The sequence below is a fragment of the Equus przewalskii genome, chromosome 1 (genome assembly GCF_037783145.1).
Source record: "Equus przewalskii isolate Varuska chromosome 1, EquPr2, whole genome shotgun sequence".
Classification (NCBI taxonomy): Eukaryota; Metazoa; Chordata; class Mammalia; order Perissodactyla; family Equidae; genus Equus; species Equus przewalskii.
This window is the reverse complement of record NC_091831.1, coordinates 62,706,105-62,728,035: the sequence shown is the minus strand read 5'-3', so window position 1 is coordinate 62,728,035 and position 21,931 is coordinate 62,706,105. Positions and strand designations below refer to the sequence as shown.

The 21,931-nt window shown below is 48.5% G+C and overlaps 1 protein-coding gene across 7 annotated transcripts; it reads left to right on the top strand.

Moving 5' to 3' along the window:
• The first annotated feature begins 1,002 nt into the window (after positions 1-1,002).
• On the top strand, positions 1,003-19,835 carry DUSP13B (dual specificity phosphatase 13B). Of its 7 annotated transcripts, none has more exons than XM_070566527.1 (8): positions 1,003-1,238; positions 2,045-2,262; positions 3,533-3,740; positions 6,153-6,257; positions 7,362-7,456; positions 10,840-11,013; positions 18,443-18,663; positions 19,379-19,835. In XM_070566527.1, the coding sequence occupies exons 3-8, from the start codon at positions 3,654-3,656 to the stop codon at positions 19,579-19,581; spliced, it is 885 nt and encodes a 294-aa protein (XP_070422628.1). In that variant the 5' UTR covers positions 1,003-1,238; positions 2,045-2,262; positions 3,533-3,653; the 3' UTR covers positions 19,582-19,835. The 7 variants fall into 7 exon arrangements, with proteins under 7 accessions (XP_070422628.1, XP_070422638.1, XP_070422614.1 ...); XM_070566531.1 differs by having other exon boundaries at positions 1,046-1,238; positions 3,560-3,740; XM_070566513.1 differs by lacking the exon at positions 2,045-2,262 and having other exon boundaries at positions 1,022-1,238.
• The last annotated feature ends 2,096 nt before the right edge of the window (positions 19,836-21,931 follow it).

Genomic DNA, 21,931 nt, shown 5'->3' with positions numbered 1-21,931 from the left:
CCTGAGAGTGGGCAAGACCTCTCCTTTGTTCTGCCAATAACTAACTCTGGCGGAAGGACAGATACAGACCTTCCTCAGTTTCTGTTGTGGGGACAAAAGCCCTTACAGGCAGAGGAATCTCCCTCCCACCTCAAAAATGTTTCTGATGACAGGCCCTTTGGCTTTTCAGAAAGTCTAGAGCAATATTCACCTCCCTTCTTCCCTTTTGACATACATGGCCCCTTTCAGCCTTCTCTTTTGAGAAATCAGCCATCTTCATTACAGAACCATTGTTCAAATGTTCCATCATGAGCCCTGTGGGCACCCTTTAGATGAGGTCCTCTATGCCTCCTCTCCACATTTCTCCAACTCTACAACTCAGAAAACTTCCCCGGGGCCCGAGAATCCAGAGGCTCATCCAACAGTCATATGGTTCCCACCTAGTTTGTGACCCACCCAGACCTAAAAACTTTTTCGATCATTCATCCTTGGAGCCAACAACCTCCTCTCCACCCTGGATCTCTACTTTAATTCAGTCCTCAGAACCAAATAACCTTATTCAGGGCTCTAAATCTGTTACTTCAACAAATTTTTATTATTATTTTTATTGAATTTATGATAGTTTACAACCTTGTGAAATTTCAGTTGTACATCATTGTTTGTCAGTCGTGTTGTAGGTGCACCACTTCACACTTTGTGCCCACCCCCCACTCCCCCTTTCCCCTGGTAGCCACTAATCTGTTCTCGTTGTCTACATACTTCAACAAATTTTTACAGCATCTACTATGTGTTAGACACAGAACATCGTTTATTTCATTTAATCCTCACAATTCTCTAAGGTAGGTGTAATTATCCTTACTTTACAGATGAAGAAACTGAGGTTGAGAGATAAAGTAACTTGCAGAGGTATGTCTGATTCCATGTTGTCACAGAGTTTGGGGGTGGGGAGACTTGGGGAGGAAAAGGTCCTGTTTTCTCTACAGGCCTCTGTGACTTGCTGAGTCACTTGCTGCTGGCCCACCTGTTCCTGCCAATCTCCAGGAAGGAGAAATGACACTGGAGAGACAGAGAGGAGCGAGCGCAGTGACAGAGGGGTGGGTGGGCTGGCTCATGGCTGAGGCCTTTCTCCCAGAGCTGAGGGGAGATGCCGAAGCCACGCCTTGCCCCAGTGTCCTGGAACTGGAGGAGCTCCTGAGGGCGGGCAAGGTTTCTTGCAGCCATGTGGACGAAGTTTGGCCCAACCTTTACATAGGAGATGCGTGAGTGATAGCTGGCCCAAGAGGTGTGGGGGTGGGGACAAGGAGAGATAGTTCTTGGGCTCTTTATCAGAGATGAGGGTGGAGTGGGAACAAGCAGAAATAGTTCTGCTCTGAGTATCCCAGGCCAGGGATTTTCGGCGGGACCCTCATGTGCTGAGGATAGTGCAGTGACCAGGTGCGGCCACCAGGGGGAGCAAGGACTTTGCGTGCCTGAAAGATGGGCACTCCCAGAGGTTCCTGGAGTCTTCTGGCACAACCGACAACTGGCGAGTCTGTGGGCAGAGGTCTGGGGAATGGTGATTTGGAGTATGAGATGGGGTGACAGAGAGTTCCCCTTCCGGGCCCCAGCCTCCCTCCTCTGGATATAGAGTGAGTGAGGAAGCCTGACTGAAGGTGAATCAGGGGAGGTGTCGCCTCTAAACATCTGCAAATTAGAAGCAAGTATGAGGTAGTGGCCAGGAGAGGCCGGGTGTGATGTGTGTGGGAGAGCACGCAGTGGGAAGGGAGGGGCAGCTGGGTCCCAGGACTGAAGCAATCCTTTCCTTCCTGTCTTGGACAAGGCAGGGGCAAGTGGCCTCAGCAAACAAAGAGGGCCTAAAGATAACTCTTTGTGCCACCAATTCTTCCATCAGAGAGCTCTGAGGGTGGGGCTGTGAGCTGTGGACCCCAGCTCAAGCTTGCTGGGTTCCTTCCAACTCCCTTTGGACCCTAACGGCTCCATCCCTCTGAAGCAGGGGGCCCAGCAAAGCCACCTTCCTGGACCCCGTGACTCAGCCAGCATCCAGCCCCTTTCCTCCCTTTCCCAGGACCACGGCAAATAACCGCTTTGAGCTATGGAAGCTGGGCATCACCCACGTGCTGAATGCCGCTCATGGGGGCCTCTACTGCCAGGGCGGCCCTGACTTCTACGGCAGCAGTGTGACCTACCTGGGGGTGCCAGCCCCCGATCTCCCTGATTTCGACATCAGTGCCTACTTCTCCTCCACAGCTGACTTCATTCACCGTGCCCTCAGCACACCTGGGGGTAGGAGTTGGGGTCTGAACCCTTATTCCATCCTGCTCAGTCATGGGGGGGATGTCTGGTTTCCCCTCAAACATCAGTATCCTCCCGTCCCTAGTTTTCAAAAAGTCATCAGGTTTTTAAAAATCCTCTGCTCAGTGCTCTAGCAATTTATCCAACTGCATTGTTTCACAGATGAGGAAACTGAGGCCTAGAATACAAGGTCATGCCATGGATTAGAGGCAGGCCTGCGGTTGGAAGCCAGGCTCCATCCCTCTGAAGCAGGGGGCCAAGCAAAGCCACCTTCCTGGACCCCACGGCTCAGCTAACATCCAGCCCCTTTCCAACAAAGGAGCTTGGGAAAGAGGGAGCCCCTGCTTTGTGCTCATCCTGGCTGAGAGCTCTGCCTTTGCTACCTGACCCTGGGCAAGCCACTGTCCCTCTCTGGATTTCAGTTTCTCATCTATGTGATGGGAAAGACAAAACTATGGCTCATAACACTTTTTAATATCCAAAGCACTTTGACATGATTTGTTCTTCATCCATTCATTCACCAGCTAGTTATTATCTTCTGTGTGCCAGGCACAGAGCTAGATACTGGGAATCCACACTTAGACATGGCAGGGTCCTTGTCCTCACGGAAAGACAGCCAAAATGGGAAGTATTATGAGTGCTACTCGTATGAGTGGACAAAAGTGAAGAGCTACAGGAACACAGGGTAGGAGTGCTCAGAGGATCAGGGAAGCAAGAGGACTTCCCTCTACAACATGGCACATACAGAAAAGGACGAACTGCTCTGTGGTTCAAGTGATACCATGAGTGGTCAGGAAAGCTTCTGCATGGAAGCCACGCCTCAGCCAAAACCTGATGGATGACTAGTAGAAGTTAGTCAGATCAACAACAGGGAAGAGTCTTACAGGTAGTTGAAATAGCATGTGCTAATGCTGGAGGCCAGGGATTATGACAGCTTCAAGGAACTGAAAGTTACCCAGTGTTCCTAGAGCTGAGAGTTGGGGTGGGATGGCCTGAGACGAGGCTGCAGGTTCAGCAGGGGCCAGCTCACAGAGGGTCTTATAAGCCATGTTAAGGAGTTTGGACCCCATCCCAAGGGTAAGCAAAACAAGTATTGGTCTACCCATTTGACAGATCAGGAAACTGAGGTCCATAAAGGCTGAATGACTTGCCCAGGGTCACAGATTCACCTCAGGAAGAGCAGGGTGAGGAACTTGGGTGTCCACCGCAGCCCCTGGGCCACCTGGTGGGAAAGGGTCTTTAACCAGGATGTCTTCCTCAGCCAAGGTCCTGGTGCACTGTGTGGTAGGTGTGAGCCGCTCTGCCACACTGGTCCTGGCCTACCTCATGCTGCGCCAGCACCTGTCCCTGCGGCAGGCAGTGATCACCGTGAGGCAGCGCCGATGGATCTTTCCCAACCGAGGCTTCCTCCGCCAGCTCTGCCAGCTGGACCAGAAGCTGCGGGGTGCAGGCCAGAGCTGAGGGGCCAGGTAAGGGCTGGACAGGATGTGAGGAGGCAGGGGGAAGGGCTGAGTGCAGTTAGAAGTGAGGTCGGGTGAGGGCCTGGGGAAGGAGAATGGAGGGGGAGGCCAATGAGAGCTGGAAGTGAAAGGTCAGGTGAGGGGCTGGCCAGGGGCAAGGCCACAATTGGAAGAAAGGGTTCAGGTGAGGGCTGGCAGGGGACATGGATGGAACCAGTTCTGAGGTTGGTTGTCGGGGCTATGTGTGGCCTGAAGTCAGGATTGAAGGCGGCCTGGCCCACTCCCCAAGCTGCTGGGCTCCCCTCACCAACCCAAGGTCTCAACAGGGCCTCGCTGAGGCAACCTCCAGTAGGATCCTCTCTCCCAGCCCACCCAGATTCTTCAGACCCCAGAGAAGATGGAAAGGCTAGGGAGGAAAGGGGTAGAAAGCATGGAATAGAAGAGGTGAGGCCTTCCTCCCTGGTCCTGATGCTGACATGCCCTGCCTCCTTGGCTGAAAGCCTTTGGGGCTCACCTGAACCCCACCAAGGCAGCAGCACAGCCAATCCTGGCACCTGAGGGCTGTCTAGACCTCTGCATCCCTTCCCCTCAGGTCTGGACCCCAGCTACAGCTGTGGGGAGGAAGTGTGGCTGAAGCTATGAATCCAGGCTTAGTTAATTCTCATGTCAGCCCTGCCTCACCATTCCCACCATGAGGAAGGAGAAAGGTGCTCCTACCCCCAGCCAGGACCTCCTCACACAAACGTTGCTCGATACAAAGTTCTCCTGTCATCAGGCTATTCAGTTCTCTGCCTTGGACCTAGACCCTGGTCCCTACCTGCCCCCTCCCCCAATCTGAGCTCAGAGTTCTACAGAAGGACCCTCCCTAACCTCCCTCCCTCTCTGGTTCTGGTGACCCCTTTAGGACAAAAAGGTCTTCATGAAGTTTATCCAGACTCCTTCCTGCTTCCATTTACTCCCTGCCTTCTTGTTCTGTGTTCAGTGCATTTGGAGCAATAGCAGACGGTCCTTAAGATGCACAAGGGGAACAGATCCCCAGTACCTCCTCTCTCAAGCCTCCTCCCTCCTGCTGGAGGTTCCAGTGTCCGCGGCTGCCCAGTAGAAGGAGTTGGGCTCCGCTAGCAGCAACACTACTTCTCAGGCTCCCAGCTCGAAAATGCTTGCCAGGTGCTGCTTCAGTGTCTTCAGCATCAGCCCGGTGTTTTCCTCCAGCTCAGCGGGGAGGAGGCAGAGGTGTCTCTTCCCAGGGTGGAGTGGTTGTGGAGACACCAGGATGGTGAGGGAGCTGCAGTGTGCCCACTGCTCTTCTTCTCCCACCATGCCCAGGCTGGGTCTATCCCTGTCTGGCTTCAACAGCCTGCCTTCCTCATATTCATATCCACCCCCACCCGCCCCCGAGGGCGATCAGCTGGGGGTTAGGACTCCAGGGCTGCACTCTGCTCCCCCTACCCTGCTTCCAGCTCCTACTCCTTCCCTCCTCTTACTTCGGGTGTGCTCCCACCCACTGACTCAGAGGGGCTGCCTGCTCTGGGTGGGTGACTGCCCTAGGATTTCCTGGGAATTGGGAGAGCAGCAGCTTTCTCCTCCTGCCAAGAGTTTCCAGGGCATGGCCAGAATCTCCTCCTGCCCCCTACCCACAGGAACTGTTTTTGTCTCCGAATGCATACCAGCCCAACCAAAGGGGAGCATTTTAGTAATATCGACCCCTTCCCACAGGCTATCAGGAGGATGAGCATTTGGTGGATGGGGATTAGGCTAGGACAGAGGGTTGAGAGTTTGGGGGTGAGTGTAATGGAAGAAAATTAGGGTTATAGCTGGGGTTGGGATTAGGCCTTGGCTGAGCTGGGTGGGAAACTTGTGGGGAGTTCTGCAGGTATGGGGAGCCAAGAGGAGGGCAAGAATGGCATGTTCCCATCCTACTCTCTTTCCTCTACACAGGTATTGGGAACCTGGCAGAGCAGCAGATCTCTGATCATGCCCAGTTACCCCACTTCCTTGGCCTGGGGCCCTTATACCCTGACCTCCAACCTCAGCATCTTTCCCATCAGGCAGCTAGCTTTGGGGGAGTCAGTTGGGCTACAGCACTGCACACTTCCTGGGGGTGCCATCTACCAAATAGTCTGTGCAACTGGAGCCCCCAGGAGTTGTGCAGTGTGCAGCTTGTGCAGCTGTACACAGCAGCCCTGGGGCTAGGGACTCTGAAAGATGAGGGGGCCATGGGGACAATCATTTCTCTCCATGAGCCCTGGGCCCCAAACCTGCCTCCTCATCTCTCCCAGCACCCATACCCACTTGACCTTACACAGAAGGCTCAATGCAGAAGCAGATTTAGGTGGCAGCTCTTGCTTCTGCCCCGATGAGTCCCAGACAGTCTGGGCCTTGGTTTACCTGCTTGTAACGTGGAGCTCATCTCTCCTCCAGAGCTGGTCCCTATACCCTCCCACAGGGTTCTGCCATTTTGCTACCCTGGCACTGGCGCTGCTGGTGCTGCTGCAGGCTCTGGCCCAGGTGGATACCCAGAAGATGGTAAGAGCCCAGAGTGGGGCCTGCCCTGGAGCTTGCTAATCCATCTGCTTCCTCCAGCTGCCTGCACTCCCTCTCAGCCACTGTCTTTGGTCCCCACAGGTGGGAATGGGCTGCCCTCTCAGCCAAGACCTGAGACTTCTCAGCCAGGGACCCCAAGTCCCCTTGTTGGGGAGGATAGGAGGAGAGCAGGAGGGGATTCTAAGTGTTCATGATAGCTCTTGGCCACACCTGCTTCCACCATCTCTCCCCAGGGCTCAGGGAGCCCCAGCAGGGGCTCATCTCAAGCTCCCTGGAGCTCAGAATTCAGAGACCCAGTGTTGGGGTGGCTGTGGGTATGCACGTGTCTCTGTGTGCTTCAGTTCTCTGGGAGTGTGAGTGGGGAAGAGTACTGAAGTATGGGTATGTGAGGAGGGTCTCTGGATAGCAGGGAGGGTTCTTAACAGGCCCAAATCCAAGGTCCCTAACCGACCACAGTTAGCCTTAGGAGGGACCTTAAAGCCCATCTTGCTGGCCTCAGAAGACAGTGGGGCCTGAGCCAGAAATGCCTTCTCGGGGAGAGAGGAGCTCAGCAGAGGGCAGAGTGGCTTCTGGATACACAGCTTCTGGCTGCAGGCCAGGGCTGGGCTAAAGACCTGCTCTGAACCCCACTTACACCTTTGTCTGTTTGCCTGCCTGCACTTTCCTCAGCTTGAGTGTTCTAGTTCTTAATCTTGGGCCAGTGCTGTAATCCTCATCTCCCAACTAAGGGCCCCTGGATCTGGGTTCTGATGTTTGTGATTTGGGCTAGTCTCTTCCCTGTCCTCCTCCATGGAAAAAGCCTTCTAGCTTTAACTTTCTGCCCATGGTCCACACCACCCTTAAAGGCCAAGGGAGCTTTTAAAATGGCTTATTCTATCTTCCTTCTCCCTGCCCCACAATCAACATTCACATATACATGTACTACAGGCAGACCCCTGCCAGGCTGCCTCTGCTCCCAGCAGAGCCAAGTGCCCAGCTGGGCTTGCTATGCCATGGGACCAGTGGGTGAGTTGGGAGTGGCAGAGGGAGGCCAGAAGAGGGGAGCAGCACATCATACTTTATAATTAAACTCAAATCAAAAAATAGAAACAGCATCAAGTGTGCGGAGACAGGCGGCTGGAAGCCGGCAGCACAAAGTGCCCGTCAGAGAAGACTACAGCCTGGGCCAGATACCCCTACAGGTGGGTGAGTGCCCCTATTTCAGGGGGGCTACAGAGCATGCTGGGTAATGAGGGCCAGGGCACCTGTGTCAGTGTGTGTTGTGGGGGAGATTTGGTTAGACTGGGGGACTAGTCTGTCTGTCGGGGTCAGACATAGAGGCACAGACAAAGCACTGTAGAGTCAGAAAGATCTGGGCTTGAACCCTGGCTCCTATGCTTATTGGTTGTGTGACCTTGGGCATATTGCTTAATCTCTCTGAGCCTCAGTTTCCTAATCTGTAAAATAGGGATGATAATATTACCTGGCTCATAATGGTACTGTGAAGATTCATTGAGAAAATGTAAGCACTTAGCTGTCTGATACATAATACATCCTTAGTAATTGGTGAAATATAATAATAATTATTGGTGGACAGAGGAGGAAATGTCAGCAAACAAGTGCCAGACCCAAGACCTCCTCCAGGTCTGCTCTCCTCCAAGGCCTGCATGCTGAGTGCACAGACCCACTGGCAGCTCACCATTAGCAGCCCACCTGCCTTCCTCCCAAGGCTTCCTTCACCAGACTCCTCACTTGTCCTGCCCTAAGATCTCTGGCCTCACCTGTCCTGTGGCCACAGTCCTGCCTGCTCTGCCTTGGGAGGAGGAAGCAGAAAGAATGGGCAGGAGGGAAGACCAAGGGGAACATCTCTGGAGCTGCAGCTGAGAAGGTGGATGGCAAACATCTGCCCCCCTGCCCTGAGGAGCCTTGTGCCTTGGCCTGAGCTGCCGGCATGCAGGGTGGTTTGCCAGGAGGCTGTGGAAGAGCACGAGCTCCTGTGAGAGGTTGGGAGATAGAGGCAACTGGGGAGAGCAACATAGAGAGGAGGAAAGATACAAAAACACAGAAAACAGGTGTCTGCATTTATCAATAGCAGCAACACAAGAGCGGGAAAACCACTGCCTACAGAGGCAGCTGTTCAGCTTCGCGGGAGAGGCAGGAAGGAGGCAGAATGAAGGCTAGAGGGAAAGGGGAGAAGATCCAGGCCGGGCCCTGTCTCCACTGGACATTGGGCCCTTGCTTCACCCTGTGGTGGCAGAGGAGATGTGGGAGGAAGTGTCAGGCAGGGTCCTTGGCAGTTCTAGTTGTAGGGGCTGCAGAAACCAGAGGAGCTGCTGCAGCCACCCACTCCCCTTCCTTGGATGTGCCTGGAGCTTGAAGGATGAGTCACTGGGTAGGGGGCTGGGCCTCACTCTGGCTGGCAAGGCAGGCTGGACCCCCAGTGGGATAGAGCAGACAAGGGGGGTACATCCATGAGCACCAGGAGTGAGGCCCTGGGTGGGACCTGAAAAGGAGTATCCCTAAGTCCAAGGAAAAGCCCCTATCTCCAGATCTGGCCTAGGGCCCCTAGGAGGCTGAGGAGTGGGCTGTGGCCTCGCAGTCCCTTTGCTGGCTCCTCCTCCCCCCAGGAGCCTCTAGAAGGATCAGGGTCTAGCTCTGTCTCAGCTGGAGCCTGGCTGCCTGCTCATTGACACAACTGGGCTGTGAGGCACTGACTAACCACTAGGCGGCAGCCTCACCCCACACCAAGTTCAGAGGCCTGAGCCAGCGCCTGCCAGGCTTCCCAGAGCCCCATCTGGTCCTGCCTGAGGCTCAGGAAGCACCAGCTGGCAGCTCCAGACCAGTATGGCCATTGGACAACCTTGGTGCCTGGGGGCTTCTCCCACCCCAACACACTACATTGCTCTCTGCCCTGTAGTTACTGCATTCCCAGCCACTCCTCTCTCATTCTCAGATCAGACCCCCAGAGAATCCTGAAAGTCAGGGAAGGCCAGGATCTTCAACATGAGAAAGAGAAATTATGACCCAGACAGGAGCAAAGATTTCCTCCAAGACACAGAAAGAGTTGTGGCCAGGCTCTCCTCCCTCTTTCTAAAGTTCTCTTTCCATCACTCAGGTAGCCTCCCATCTTCGTGGGAGTTCCAAGGCCAAGAGCCTTTAATCCCAGAGACACCAAGCAGAGAGGGGGCCTGGGGTTTGGAAGGACCACACGTCTGTCCATAGCAGCCTAGGTCTGCTCTCAGGCCCCACCCCCGTGGGCTCCAGGGAAGGACTTGGAATTCTAGCCGCTTCACAGCGTTTGTGTTCTGGGCAGAACCTGCCCAGCCCTGTTCCGCTCACCTGCTGAGTCCTGTCCCTGCACCTATTCCCCCACTCCCGGTCCCAGACCATGCCCTAGGTAGGTGGCAGGCCACTCAGCCTGCCCTGAGAGGTCACAGTGAGGGATGAGGGGAAAATCCGGGTCTTCACTTCCACCCTGCCCACCGGCTGCCCGCTGGGTGAGCTTGGCCAAGCCAGTGGCCTCCTGGGTGCCCGTTTCCCTTCCCGGTCCTGGCATCGCCTACCAGAGAGGAAAGACGTTCTTCCCAGTTTGTACCTTCCCTAGCTACTGGTTGAAGGGGCCAGAGACAGTTAGCCAAGATAAGCACTCCTTCCCAGCACGGCACCAGACCCAGGTTCTGGTGCCACTGACATCCCAGCTCTGCAGGGTCCCGGACTTCCTCAGTCAGCTGACTCCTGACAGAACCCACCTCACCTGGGTGAGGCCTGACCCGCAGCGCTGGCCTGAGTCACGGGGGTAAGGAAGAAAATCCCAGGGCCTATAGGCAGTTATGTAACAGCAACACCAAGTCTCCCCTATAGAGATGGATAAGTTAGTGACCACTCTCTGGAGTCCTCAAAGATGGTAACTGGAAGGCTTGGGGATGGAACTAAAGGAGCACAGAACTGGATTAAAATCCCAAATGGCTTTAGGCATCACTTTAAAAAATTCTCTCTGAGCTTCAGCTTCCTCCTGTGTAAAATAGGGACCTACCGCAACAGAAGAGGCATTAGCTCCTTTAGTATGGAAATACTAATAATCGTCAGTTCATAGCCCAAGCACCTCACTCCAGAGATGGACTCTGCCCTCAAAGCACCTGAAACTGGGAGGGGATGGGGGCCTGAGGAGCAGCCTGGAAGTAGCAGAGGAGGGGGCTTGAGAGGAGCTGCCCAGATTGTGGGGGCCTTCCTACATGCCATCTGAGGGCCACAGCCATCTGGGGTCTCCATCCCTACGAAGTCCCAAGTGACCAGCGACTTAAGGGGTGGGGTTTGCACTGACCAGTTGCCACAAAGGGAACTCCAGGGGCCCCTTGGCCAGAGCTTCCAACATCAGGGGACTCTGGACAGGGCCAGAGGGCTTCCCTTGTTCCCTGGGGAAAGGGTCTGGGCCTCAGCCCGGCTGAGCTGGTAAATAACCTCATCTAAAATAGGTGAGGCCCTTCCCTGGGGCACCTGGGCACTCTACCATGCCTAGGCCTCCCCCTCAGCTGGACCCACCTGTGGAGAGCCTGCCCCAGCCACTGCGGTGTCCACTCTGTTCCAGGATGGACTCACTGCAGAAGCAGGACCTCCGGAGGCCCAAGATCCATGGAGCAGTCCGGGTGCCTCCATATCAGCCACCCACGCTGGCCTCGCTGCAGCGCTTGCTATGGGTCCATCGGGCCGCCACGCTGAGCCACATCAATGAAGTCTGGCCCAATCTCTTCCTGGGAGATGCGTAAGTACAACCCATGGTGAGAGGTGAAGGGAGCAGAAGGGGAGCTTTTCCCGGAGCCCCCTAGGGGCAGAGGTGGCACCCTCTTTTCCTCCCACCATCTCATTCCATATGTTTCTTTCCTTTTATATTATTCTTTTAACTATGGAAATACAACACATGTAAGAAAAGTGCATAGAGTATATACGAACTATTTCACCACCTATGTCAAGAAAAAGGACGTTATTTGTGCTCAGAAGCCCCCGCTGAACCCTTCTCATCATAACCCTCTGGATAACCACTATCTAAGTGTTGAAATAAATATTTTCTTGCTTTTCTTTATAGTTTTACTGTGTATGTACCTACAATGTAGTTAGTTTTGCCTGTCTTTAAAAGGTATATAAATGGAATCATATTGTGTGTGTTTTGTGCCTGGCATCATTTGCTCAAAATTGTAAGATTCACCCATGTTATTATGTGTAGCTGCAGTTCATTCATTTTTCATTGCTGTATACTACTTGATTGTATGAATACACCATAGTTTATCCATTCTATTGTATATGGACATTTGAGTTGCTTCCATTCTTTGGCTATTATAAACAGTGATCCTAGGAACATTCTAGTACATGTGTCCTGGGTACATACCCAAGAGTTACTTTAGGGTGTATATATAGAGAGTAGAATTGTGAGTCATTTTCCCTAAAAGTTTTCTTAAAATTTAGAACATATGAATCAATATATGTGGATTTTAGAAATTTTCCTTAATATTTAGAAAATATGGATCAATATCTTGGTAACCATATGGCAAATATGCTGTTCTCCCCCCACACACAGATAACCAGTAATAAAAGTCCTTGTTTAATTGTTTTTTTAACCATTTTTAAAGTGTAAAGTACGTAGTACAGTACATTTTTTTATTGAGTTTATGATAGTTTACAACCTTGTGAAATTTCAGTTGTACTTTATTGTTTGTCAGTCGTGTTGTAGGTGCACCCCTTCACCCTTTGTGCCCACGCCCCACCGCCCCCCCCTTTCCCCTGGTAGCCACTAATCTGTTCTCTTTCTCCACATGTTTAAATTCCTCATATGAGTGGAGTCATACAGAGATTGTCCTTCTCTATCTGGCTTATTTCACTTAACATAATTCCCTCAAGGTCCATGCATGTTGTTGTGAATGGGACGATTTTATTCTTTTTTATGGCTGGGTAATATTCCATTGTATATACATACCATATCTTCTTTATCCAATCATCAGTTGATGGGCATGTAGGTTGCTTCCATGTCTTGGCTATTGTAAATAATACTGCAATGAACATAGGGGTGCATGGAACTTTTGGAATTGCTGACTTCAAGTTCTTTGGATAGATACCCAGTTGTGGGATGCCTGAGTCAGTTTGCACTCCCACCAGCAGTGTATGAGGGATCCTTTTTCTCCACAACCTCTCCAACACTTGTTACTTTTTATTTTGGTTATTTTTGCCATTCTAATGGGTGTAAGGTGATATCTTAGTGTAGTTTTGGTTTGCATTTCCCTGATGATCAGTGATGATGAACATCTTTGCATGTGCCTATTGGCCATCTGTATGTCTTCTTTGGAGAAATGTCTGTTCATGTGCCCTGCCCATTTTTTGATCAGGTTGTTTGAGTTTTTGTTGTTGAGTTGTGTGAGTTATTTATATATTATGGAGATTAACCCGTTGTCAGATATATGACTTGCAAATATTTTTTCCCAATTAGTGGGTTGTTTTTTTGTTTCAATCCTGTTTTCCCTTGCCTTGAAGAAGATCTTTAGTTTAATCAGGTCTCATTTGTTTATTCTTTCTATTGTTTCCCTTGTCTGAGAAGACAGGGTGTCCAAAAAGATCCTTTTAATACTGATGTCAAAGAGTGTACTGCCTACATTTTCCTCTAGAAGCCTTATGTCTCACCTTTAGGTCTTTGATCCACTTTGAGTTTATTTTTGTGAGTGGTGAAAAAGGATGGTCAATTTTCATTCTTTTACGTGTGGCTTTCCAGTTTTCCCAGCACCATTTGTTGAAAAGACTTTCTTTTCTCCATTGTAGGCCCTCAGCTCCTTTGTTGAAGATTAGCTGTCCATAGATGTGTGGTTTTATTTCTGGGCTTTCAATTCTGTTCCATTGATCTGTGCACCTGTTTTTGTACCAGTATCATGCTGTTTTGATTACTGTAGCTTTGTAGTATGTTTTGAAGTCAGGGATTGTGATGCCTCCAGTTTTGTTCTTTTTTCTCAGGATTGCTTTAGCAATTTGGGGTCTTTTGTTGCTCCATATGAATTTTAGGATTCTTTGTTCTATTTCTGTAAAGAATGTCATTGGGATTCTGATTGGGATTGCATTGAATCTGTAGATTGCTTTAGGTAGTATGGACATTTTAACTATGTTTATTCTTCCAATTCATGTACATGGAATGTCTTTCCATCTTTTTATGTCCTCATCCATTTCTTTCAGGAAAGCCTTGTAGTTTTCGTTGTGTAGGTCCTTCGCTTCCTTAGTTAAATTCACCCTGAGGTATTTTATTCTTTTTGTTGCAATTGTGAATGGTATTGTGTTCTTGAGTTCTTTTTTTGTTAGTTCGTTATTAGAGTATAGAAATGCTACTGATTTATGTAAGTTGATTTTATATCCTGACACTTTGCTGTAGTTGTTGATTATTTCTAAAAGTTTTCCAATGGATTCTTTGGGGTTTTCTATATATAAGATCATGTCATCTGCAAACAGCAAGAGTTTGACTTCTTCCCTTCCTATTTGGATTCCTTTTATTCCTTTCTCTTGCCTAATTGCTCTGGTCAAAACCTCCAGTACTATGTTGAATAAGAGTGATGATAGAGGGCATCGTTGTCTCGTTCCTGTTTTCAGGGGGATAGCACTCAGTTTTTGCCCATTGAGTATGATGTTGGCTGTGGGTGTGTTATATATATGGCCTTTATTATGTTGAGGAAATTTCCTTCTATCCCCATTTTGTTCAGAGTTTTTATCATAAATGGCTGTTGGATCTTGTCAAATACTTTCTCTGCATCCATTGAGATGATCATGTGGTTTTTATTCCTCAATTTGTTGATGTGGTGTATCACGTTGATTGATTTGCGGATGTTGAACCATCCCTGAGTCCCTGGTATGAATCCCACTTGATCATGATATATGATCCTTTTGATGTATTGCTGAATTCGGGTTGCCAAAATTTTGTTGAGAATTTTTGCATCTGTGTTCATCAGCGATATTGGCCTGTAGTTCTCCTTTTTCGTGCTGTCCTTGTCAGGCTTTGGTATCAGGGTGATGTTGGCCTCGTAAAATGTGTTACAAAGTGTTCCATCCTCCCTAATTTTTTGCAATGGCTTGAAAAGTATAGGTATTAAATCCTCTTTGAAAGTTTGGTAGAATTCCCCAGGAAAGCCGTCTGGTCCTGGGGTTTTATTTTTTGGGGTGCTTTTGATTGCTGTTTCAGTCTCCTTCCTTGTGATTGGTGCATTCAGACTGCTTCTTCTTGACTTAGCTTTGTGAGATTGTAAAAGTCTAAGAATTTATCCATTTCCTCTAGGTTATCCATTTTGTTGGCATATAGTTTTTCATAGTATTCTCTTATAATCCGTTGTATTTCTGTGGAGTCTGTTGTTATTTCTCCTCTTTCATTTCTAATTTGTTTATTTGAGCTTTCTCTCTTTTTTTCTTTGTAAGACTGGCTAGGGGTTTGTCCATTTTACTTATCTTCTCAAAGAACCAGCTCTTTGTTTCATTGATCTTTTCTACTGCCTTTTTTGTTTCAATAGCATTTATTTCTGCTCTGATTTTTATTATTTCTCTCCTTCTGCTGACTTTGGGCTTTGTTTGTTCTTCTTTCTCTAATTCAGTTAGGTGTAATTTGATGTTGCTTATTTGGGACTTTTCTTGTTTGTTAAGGTGTGCCTGTATTGTGATGAATTTCCCTCTTAATACAGATTTTGCTGTATCCCAATTGAGTTGGTATGACATGTTATCATTTTAATTTGTCTCCAGATATTTTTTGATTTCTTCTTTAATTTCTTCAATGATCCATTGCTTGTTCAGTAGCATATTGTTTAGTCTCCACATCTTTGTCCCTTTCTCAGCTTTTTCCTTGTAATTAATTTCTAGCTTTATAGCATTATGATTGGAGAAGATTCTTGTTATTATTTCAATTTTTTAAAATTTATAGAGGCTTGCCTTGTTTCCCAACATATGGTCTATCCTTGAGAATGTTCCATGTGCACTTGAGAAGAATGTGTATTCTGCTGTTTTTGGATGGAGTGTTCTATATATGTCTATTAAGTCCAACTGTTTTAGCTTTTCATTTAATTCCACCGTTTCCTTGTTGATTTTCTGTCTGGATGATCTGTCCAATGATGTAAGTGGGGTGTTGAGGTCCCCTACTATTATTGTGTTATTTTTAATATCTTCTTTTGGGTTTTTTAATAGTTGCTTTATGAACTTTGGTGCTCCTGTGTTGGGTGCATAGATATTTATAAGTGTTATTTCTTCTTGATGTAGTGTCCCTTTGATCATTATATACTGACCCTCTATGTCTCTCTTTACCTGCCTTATCTTGAAATCTACTTTGTCTGATATAAGTATTGTGACACCTGCTTTCTTTTGTTTGCTATTAGCTTGGATTGTCATCTTCCACTCCTTCACTGTGAGCCTGTGTTTGTCGTTGGAGCTGAGGTGTATTTCCTGGAGGCAACAGATTGTTGAATCTTGTTCTTTAATCCATCTCGCCACTCTGTACCTTTTTATTGGAGAGTTCAATCCGTTTACATTGAGGGTGATTATTGATGCATGAGAGCTGAATGCTGTCATTCTGTCACTTGTTTTCCAGTTTTCCTGCATTACCTTTGTTTCTTGTCCTGTGTGTTTTGGCCTACCCATTGACTTCTGCAGTTTCTTATTTCCTTACTTATGTTTTGTGTCTCTGTTCCGTTTTTAAGGTTAGTGGCTACCCTGAAGCTTGTATTCAGAATCTCGTGTATAACATAGTCCATTTTCTGGTGGCCTCTTATTTCCTTAGCCTAAACTGATTCAGTCCCTTTCCTCCTTCCCTCCTAAGTTATTCTTGTCATTTCTTATTCCATCTTGTGTTGTGAGTTTGTGGTTAAAGTGATAAGACTGTCTTTGTTTTTGGTGTTTTCATTCCCTTTATCCTAATGCTATAGTTGTATATTTGATATACTATTCTGATTCTATCTATTTGTCTCCTTACTCTGTGTTTTGTGACCCCTTTCTCCCTTTTTTCTTTTTTCAGGTATGAGGGCCTTCTTGAGGATTTCTTGTACGGGGTGTCTCGTGGCTATGAACTCCCTTAGTTTTTGTTTGTCTGGGAAAGATTTAATTTATCCCTCATATCTGAAGGATATTTTTGCTGGATAGAGTATTCTTGGCTGAAGATTGTTATCTTTTAAAGCTGTGAATATGTCATTCCAATCTTTCCTAGCTTGTAAGGTTTCTGCAGAGAAATTCTCTGAAAGTCTTGTAGGGGTTCCTTTGTAGGTTATTTTCTTCTGCCTTGCTGTCCTGAGTATTCTTTCTTTGTCATTCACTTTTGCCAGTTTTACTACTATATGCCTTGCAGTTGGTCTTTTTACATCGACATATCTAGGAGACCTGAAAGCTTCCTCCACACATATTTCTCTCTCATTCTCCAGATTTTGGAAATTCTCTGCTATTATTCCTTTGAGCACACTTTCTGCTCCATTCTCCTTCTCGTCACCCTCAGGGATTCCAATTATTCTTATATTGCATTTCCTCATTGAATTGGCTATTTCTTGGAGATTTTCTTCATTCCTTTTTATTCTTAATTCTCTCCTTTCCTCTGTCTGGACCCATTCAGCCTGTCTATCTTCGATTATGCTCATTTGCTCCTCTATGGCATCCACACAGGCACTCAAGGAATCAGTATTCTGTTTTATCTGATCCATTCTATTTTTCATCTCTAGTATTTCTGATTGATTCTTCTTGATAGTTTCAGTCTCTTTTGTGAAGTAACTCCAGAACTCCTTAACTTGTTTCTCTATATTTTCCTTTACCTCCTTGAGTTTTTTGACAATAGCTATTCTGAATTCATTTTTGTTTAGTTTACTTATTTCTGAGTCCTCAGGGCATAACCCTGGGTGCTTGTTTTCCCTCTGGTCTGGAGATTTGATGAATTGATGGATGCTGGAAGAAGGAAGGGTCTTCCCCATGGTGATATTATTCGGTTGCAGTTACAGCCTATCAGCACTAGATGGGCTTCAAGAGCTGAGTATTGCGAGCCCTCCATCTTCAGCCGAGATGGCGGCGCACAGCATGGGTTGGGGGAGGGAGGGGCACCTTCTCTTGCGCTCAGACCTGGTTTCCTGATCAGCTCTATTTGCTCTCCTGGGGTCTTGGCTTGCTGAGGTTACCCCACATGAAAGCTTTCTCCCATTAGAGGGCTTCTGTCTGGGCTGCACGGTGTGGGAGTCCTGGGTGATCCTGTGGATGTGAAGCCCCTCCCCAACTCCCTCCCTCACAGAGCCTCCCACTGTAGTGATCCCAGTCATTAGGGGAGAGAGTGAAGATCTCTCTTACCCTGTTCCAGCTCCTCTGAGGGGGTCTCCAGCCTCTCCGCCCTCTGTCGTTTGGCTGCTGTGGGTCTTCAAGGATTTCTGTGCTAGTATGATATTTTTTTGTTGGAATATGGTTGCTCTTCTTTTGTTGTATGTTTGAGGGGAGAGAGTCCCAGGCAAGCTCACTCCACCATGACTCTGACATCCTCCCTTGTTTAATTTTTTTAAAATGCATGCACACATACACACCATATGCTTTTCCACAATTATTTTTTTTTACAAAAATAGTGTCACTTTATAATCCCATTTTGTAATCTGCTTTATAGAGAAAGCTTTTTTAATGGAATTACACAACATATTTATAAAACATTTTAAAACAATGTTCTGTTTTGTATCCTGCATTTTTCAGAGGTTCTCAATATAGCACAAACATCTTTCCTTGTTTACCTACATGCATCTACCACATTTTAGTAGTTGCATGGTATTTCACTTAGCTATACCATACTCAATCTCCTATTATAGGATATTTAGGGATTTTTTTCCCTCAATTTTTCACTATTTTAAGTATCATTAGTTCCAGTTTACATATATCTGTGGGCACATTTTGGATTCTTTCTTTAATTAAGTTCCTGGACAAAAACTTGCTGGGGTGAAGCATGTATACATTTTTAAGGCTTTTGATGCATATGGCCAAACTGCTCTCCAGAAAAGTTGGCCTGAGTGAAAGGGATTCTTAAACTCCAACTAGAGGAGCCCTTTCACCCCATGCCAGTTCACTGGTTCCAGTCTCACCCTTGGAGGGGGATGGCAGAGGAGGGAAGGAGGCAAGTTCCAACCCAGCCAGAGCTGACCCACTGAGCTCTCCCCAACCTCCCAACTCCTCCTGTGCCCTCCCTCCAGGTATGCAGCCCGGGACAAGAACAAGCTGACCCAGCTGGGCATCACCCATGTCGTGAATGTCGCTGCAGGCAAGTTTCAAGTGGATACAGGTGCCAAGTTCTACCATGGAATGCCCTTGGAGTACTATGGCATTGAAGCCGATGACAACCCCTTCTTTGACCTCAGTGTCTACTTTCTGCCTGTTGCTCGATACATCCGAACTGCCCTCAATATTCCCCAAGGTGAGCTGCTGTGGAAGGCACTGGGGTGGAGGTGGGAGTGGGAGAAGGATTTGGGGCTATCCATTTTTCTGGTAGCACTGATGGGTGTGGTGGCCAGAACCACAAACCCCTTCATCAACCCTCTCACCCCATGAGGCAAATAGCTACTACCATTTAGTGAGCATCCCTTTCTGGAACACCCTGAAAACCAACAATCACAGACATAACTAAAGTCCAGTGTGGTTGTCAGTGTAACCATATTCCTCAGTAAGAGGTCAGGTGTTGGGCAGAAAGTACAGGACCTAGCAAAGGCTGAGCAGGCCCCTCTAAGATGAGGCCTTGGTATAGGCCTGCAGGGCCAGAGGAGAGAGCAGAACTGGGGGTAAAGGGAGGTACAAGGACACCCCCCGTAATCTATCATAAACCCAGGGGACTCCAGGAGTACTGTCCCCCTCCACTCCACAAGAGTTGCAAAGGATGCCAGAGAAAGCATCTTGGACCAAGAGAAGAGAATCCCAGCCGTTAATGTTAGCACTGCCACTAACTTGCTGGGTGACCTTGAACCAGTACCTTTCCCTCTCTGGGCCCCAGCTGCCCCATCAGACAGTGAGGACAGTGTCAGTATTCCAGGATGCTGTGATAGGTGGGCTGAAGGATGGCCAGAAGCATCCCTGATTCCCAAACGGGTGAGCAGTACAAGGACAGGTAGCTGACGTTAGGTTGGGTCTCCACACAGGCCGTGTGCTGGTACACTGCGCCATGGGGGTAAGCCGCTCTGCCACAGTTGTCCTGGCCTTCCTCATGATCTACGAGAACATGACGCTGGTGGAGGCCATCCAGACGGTTCAGGCTCACCGTGATATCTGCCCCAACTCGGGCTTTCTCCAGCAGCTCCAGGTTCTGGACAACCGACTGGGGCGGGAGACGGGGCGACTCTGACCTGGTGGGCAGCCAGGAGCCCTAACTCTCTGTCCAGCATAGCCTGACCCAACCAGCCTGGCCCTGGGGATAGCAGCCTCTGCTGTTTCCAGCGACCTTGAGATGTAAATAGCAAGTGGGGGCTTAGCTGAGGCAGAGGCAGGGAGAGCCAGGTGGTGACCTTTAGCAGGTGGATTTCCCTGACCCAGTCTAGAGATTCTTTATGCAAAAGAGAGTTCAGTCTGTCTCTATAATAAAAGGTTCATCATAATAAAGACAGGAGATCTTCTGGTGGTTTGTGGGGCGGTAGCTTACTCCCAGGATGGCCAGGAGGATCCAGAAGGCTTGCCAACTCTGCTTTAGCATGATGGCAGCCTAGAGGAGTGTGAGTCCATTGTCTGAATAAAGACCAAAGTTCAATGTGTCACCACCTTCTCCATGCCCTCCCTATCAAAAACCGACTATCAAAACTCGCTGTGCACAAATAGCATCTCTTGAATCCATTCAGTCTTTTCATTTATACTCTACTTTCAAAAGGACTGACTAAAATTACAGACACCTAAAAAATACAGGCATTAAACAAGAGGATAGAGATTGGGGAGGAGACACTCCAGAAAGCTTAGGTGAAGGGTGGTTATATGATGGAGCAAAACATTTAGCTCTAAGTTACTTAGTTCTTGTACCCTAATAAAATGAAACAAAATAAAAAGCCCACAGGTTCCTCACCTGTAATTGGTACAAGGTATTTATAAGGATTAAATGGGTTGTCTTTCCTCCTACCTCTCTGGCTGCTCCTATTTACCCTTGTCTCCTCCAGCTGACCCTTAAATGTCAAGGTTCTGGCCTCTGCCTCTTCTCTCCCTCAGTGTCTCCGCGCTCCTGGGGGATCCCCTTGCTCCCACAGCCTTAGCTCACATCTCTAGACTCATGACTCTCAGACCCCTATGGTGGCCCAAATTTCTCTCCTTAGCTCAAAACCTACTTATCCCACTGCTACCTCCATTTAAACATTGCACTTGAATTTCAAACTCAGCTGAACTTTTCATCACCCCCTACAAAGACCCACTCCTCTTCCTAGTTCCCCATGTTAATGAAGGGTTCTGACAGCCATTGTTACCCACATCAGTGAGGGCGTCACCCTGGACTCCTGCCTCTTGTACAATTATCAATTGTACCTATCAATTCTACCTCCTAAATACCACTCCGATCTGCTCACTTAATCTTTGTTGTAACTACACGAGTTCAAGCTGCTCTCACCTCTCACTTGGATTCTTCCAACAGCCTACTAACAGTCTCTCTACCTCCATCCTTGCCTCTCCAACCTCCACACAGTATGCAGGCATCTTGCTAAAATGAAACGTCACTCCTCTGTTTACAACCTCTGAAGTACCAACACCTTGACAAAGTATAAAGATGCTTCCTTATCTGAGACCTGCTTATATCTCCAGCCATATCTCTTGTAATTCTGTTCCCATGCATACCATGTAATTAGGAAATGGCAAATCCACTTGCAGTTTCCAGAATGTACCACACTCTCTTACCTCTGGTACTTTGCAGATGCTTCAGGTTGTACCACCTGAATGCACCACCCTCACCCATTTTCACTGGAGTCTCCTTGAGGTCTCAATTCAGATGTCAGTTCTGGGAATCCCTCCTGGACTCCTCAAGCCTCTCAGGAAGCAGTTCTCCTCGAGCTCCCAAAATGTCCATCCACCCCTTGTGATATCACCTGTCTTTCTGAATTATACTTGTCTAATGCCTTGTCATTCTCTTCCAAGTGGCTCTCTCTGACCAGGCTTTCTCTGGGCTCAAGTTCCCATGGCTCCCACCCTCTCTGGCTATGACCCTGTCCGCAGGTACAGCTCTCTGGTTCCATGCCACTTGGCCCTCTCTACAGAGGCCACCACGGGGAGTGGATCCCAGCTGGCCCCAGGACTGGGCCCGCCTCCAAAGGGCACCTCCTCTCCTCCCAGCTCCACCTGCCCACAGCAGCTCACCATTTGGTCACCCTCACACCCTCTTCCCAGCACATCTTGTCCCTCTTGGGCTAGCTTTGAACCCTCTCCTCACTCCCCACCAAGGCTCTCTGGGGCCAGCTCTGCCTTCTCCTGGGGGTTTAAAGGGTCTTTGCCCTTCTCTGCCATCTGGTCTATTTCTAGAGGGCGAGTGCTTTTCTTTTGTGTAAATCAAAGAAGGTGCCCCTCTGAGCGAATCAGCCTTTCAAAAAGAAGCACTCCTCGCAACCAGCTTGGTCAAGGAAAAGGTGTCCCTTCCTCCCAAGTGGATGTAGCTCCAAGTCAGAGTGCCCAGCTGACCGAGCTGAGCACAGGCTGGGTGTTGGCCCCCATTCACTCCTTCTGCAATTTATAAA

Bases quoted from the DNA above. Each gene is read 5' to 3' on its own strand.
- DUSP13B (XM_070566513.1), top strand. From the start codon at position 1,030: ATGACACTGGAGAGACAGAGAGGAGCGAGCGCAGTGACAGAGGGGTGG. The intron at 3,741-6,152 runs GTAAGGGCTGGA...TCTCTCCTCCAG, and splicing joins GGCCAGAGCTGAGGGGCCAG to AGCTGGTCCCTATACCCTCC. The intron at 6,258-7,361 runs GTAAGAGCCCAG...ATCAAAAAATAG, and splicing joins AGGTGGATACCCAGAAGATG to AAACAGCATCAAGTGTGCGG.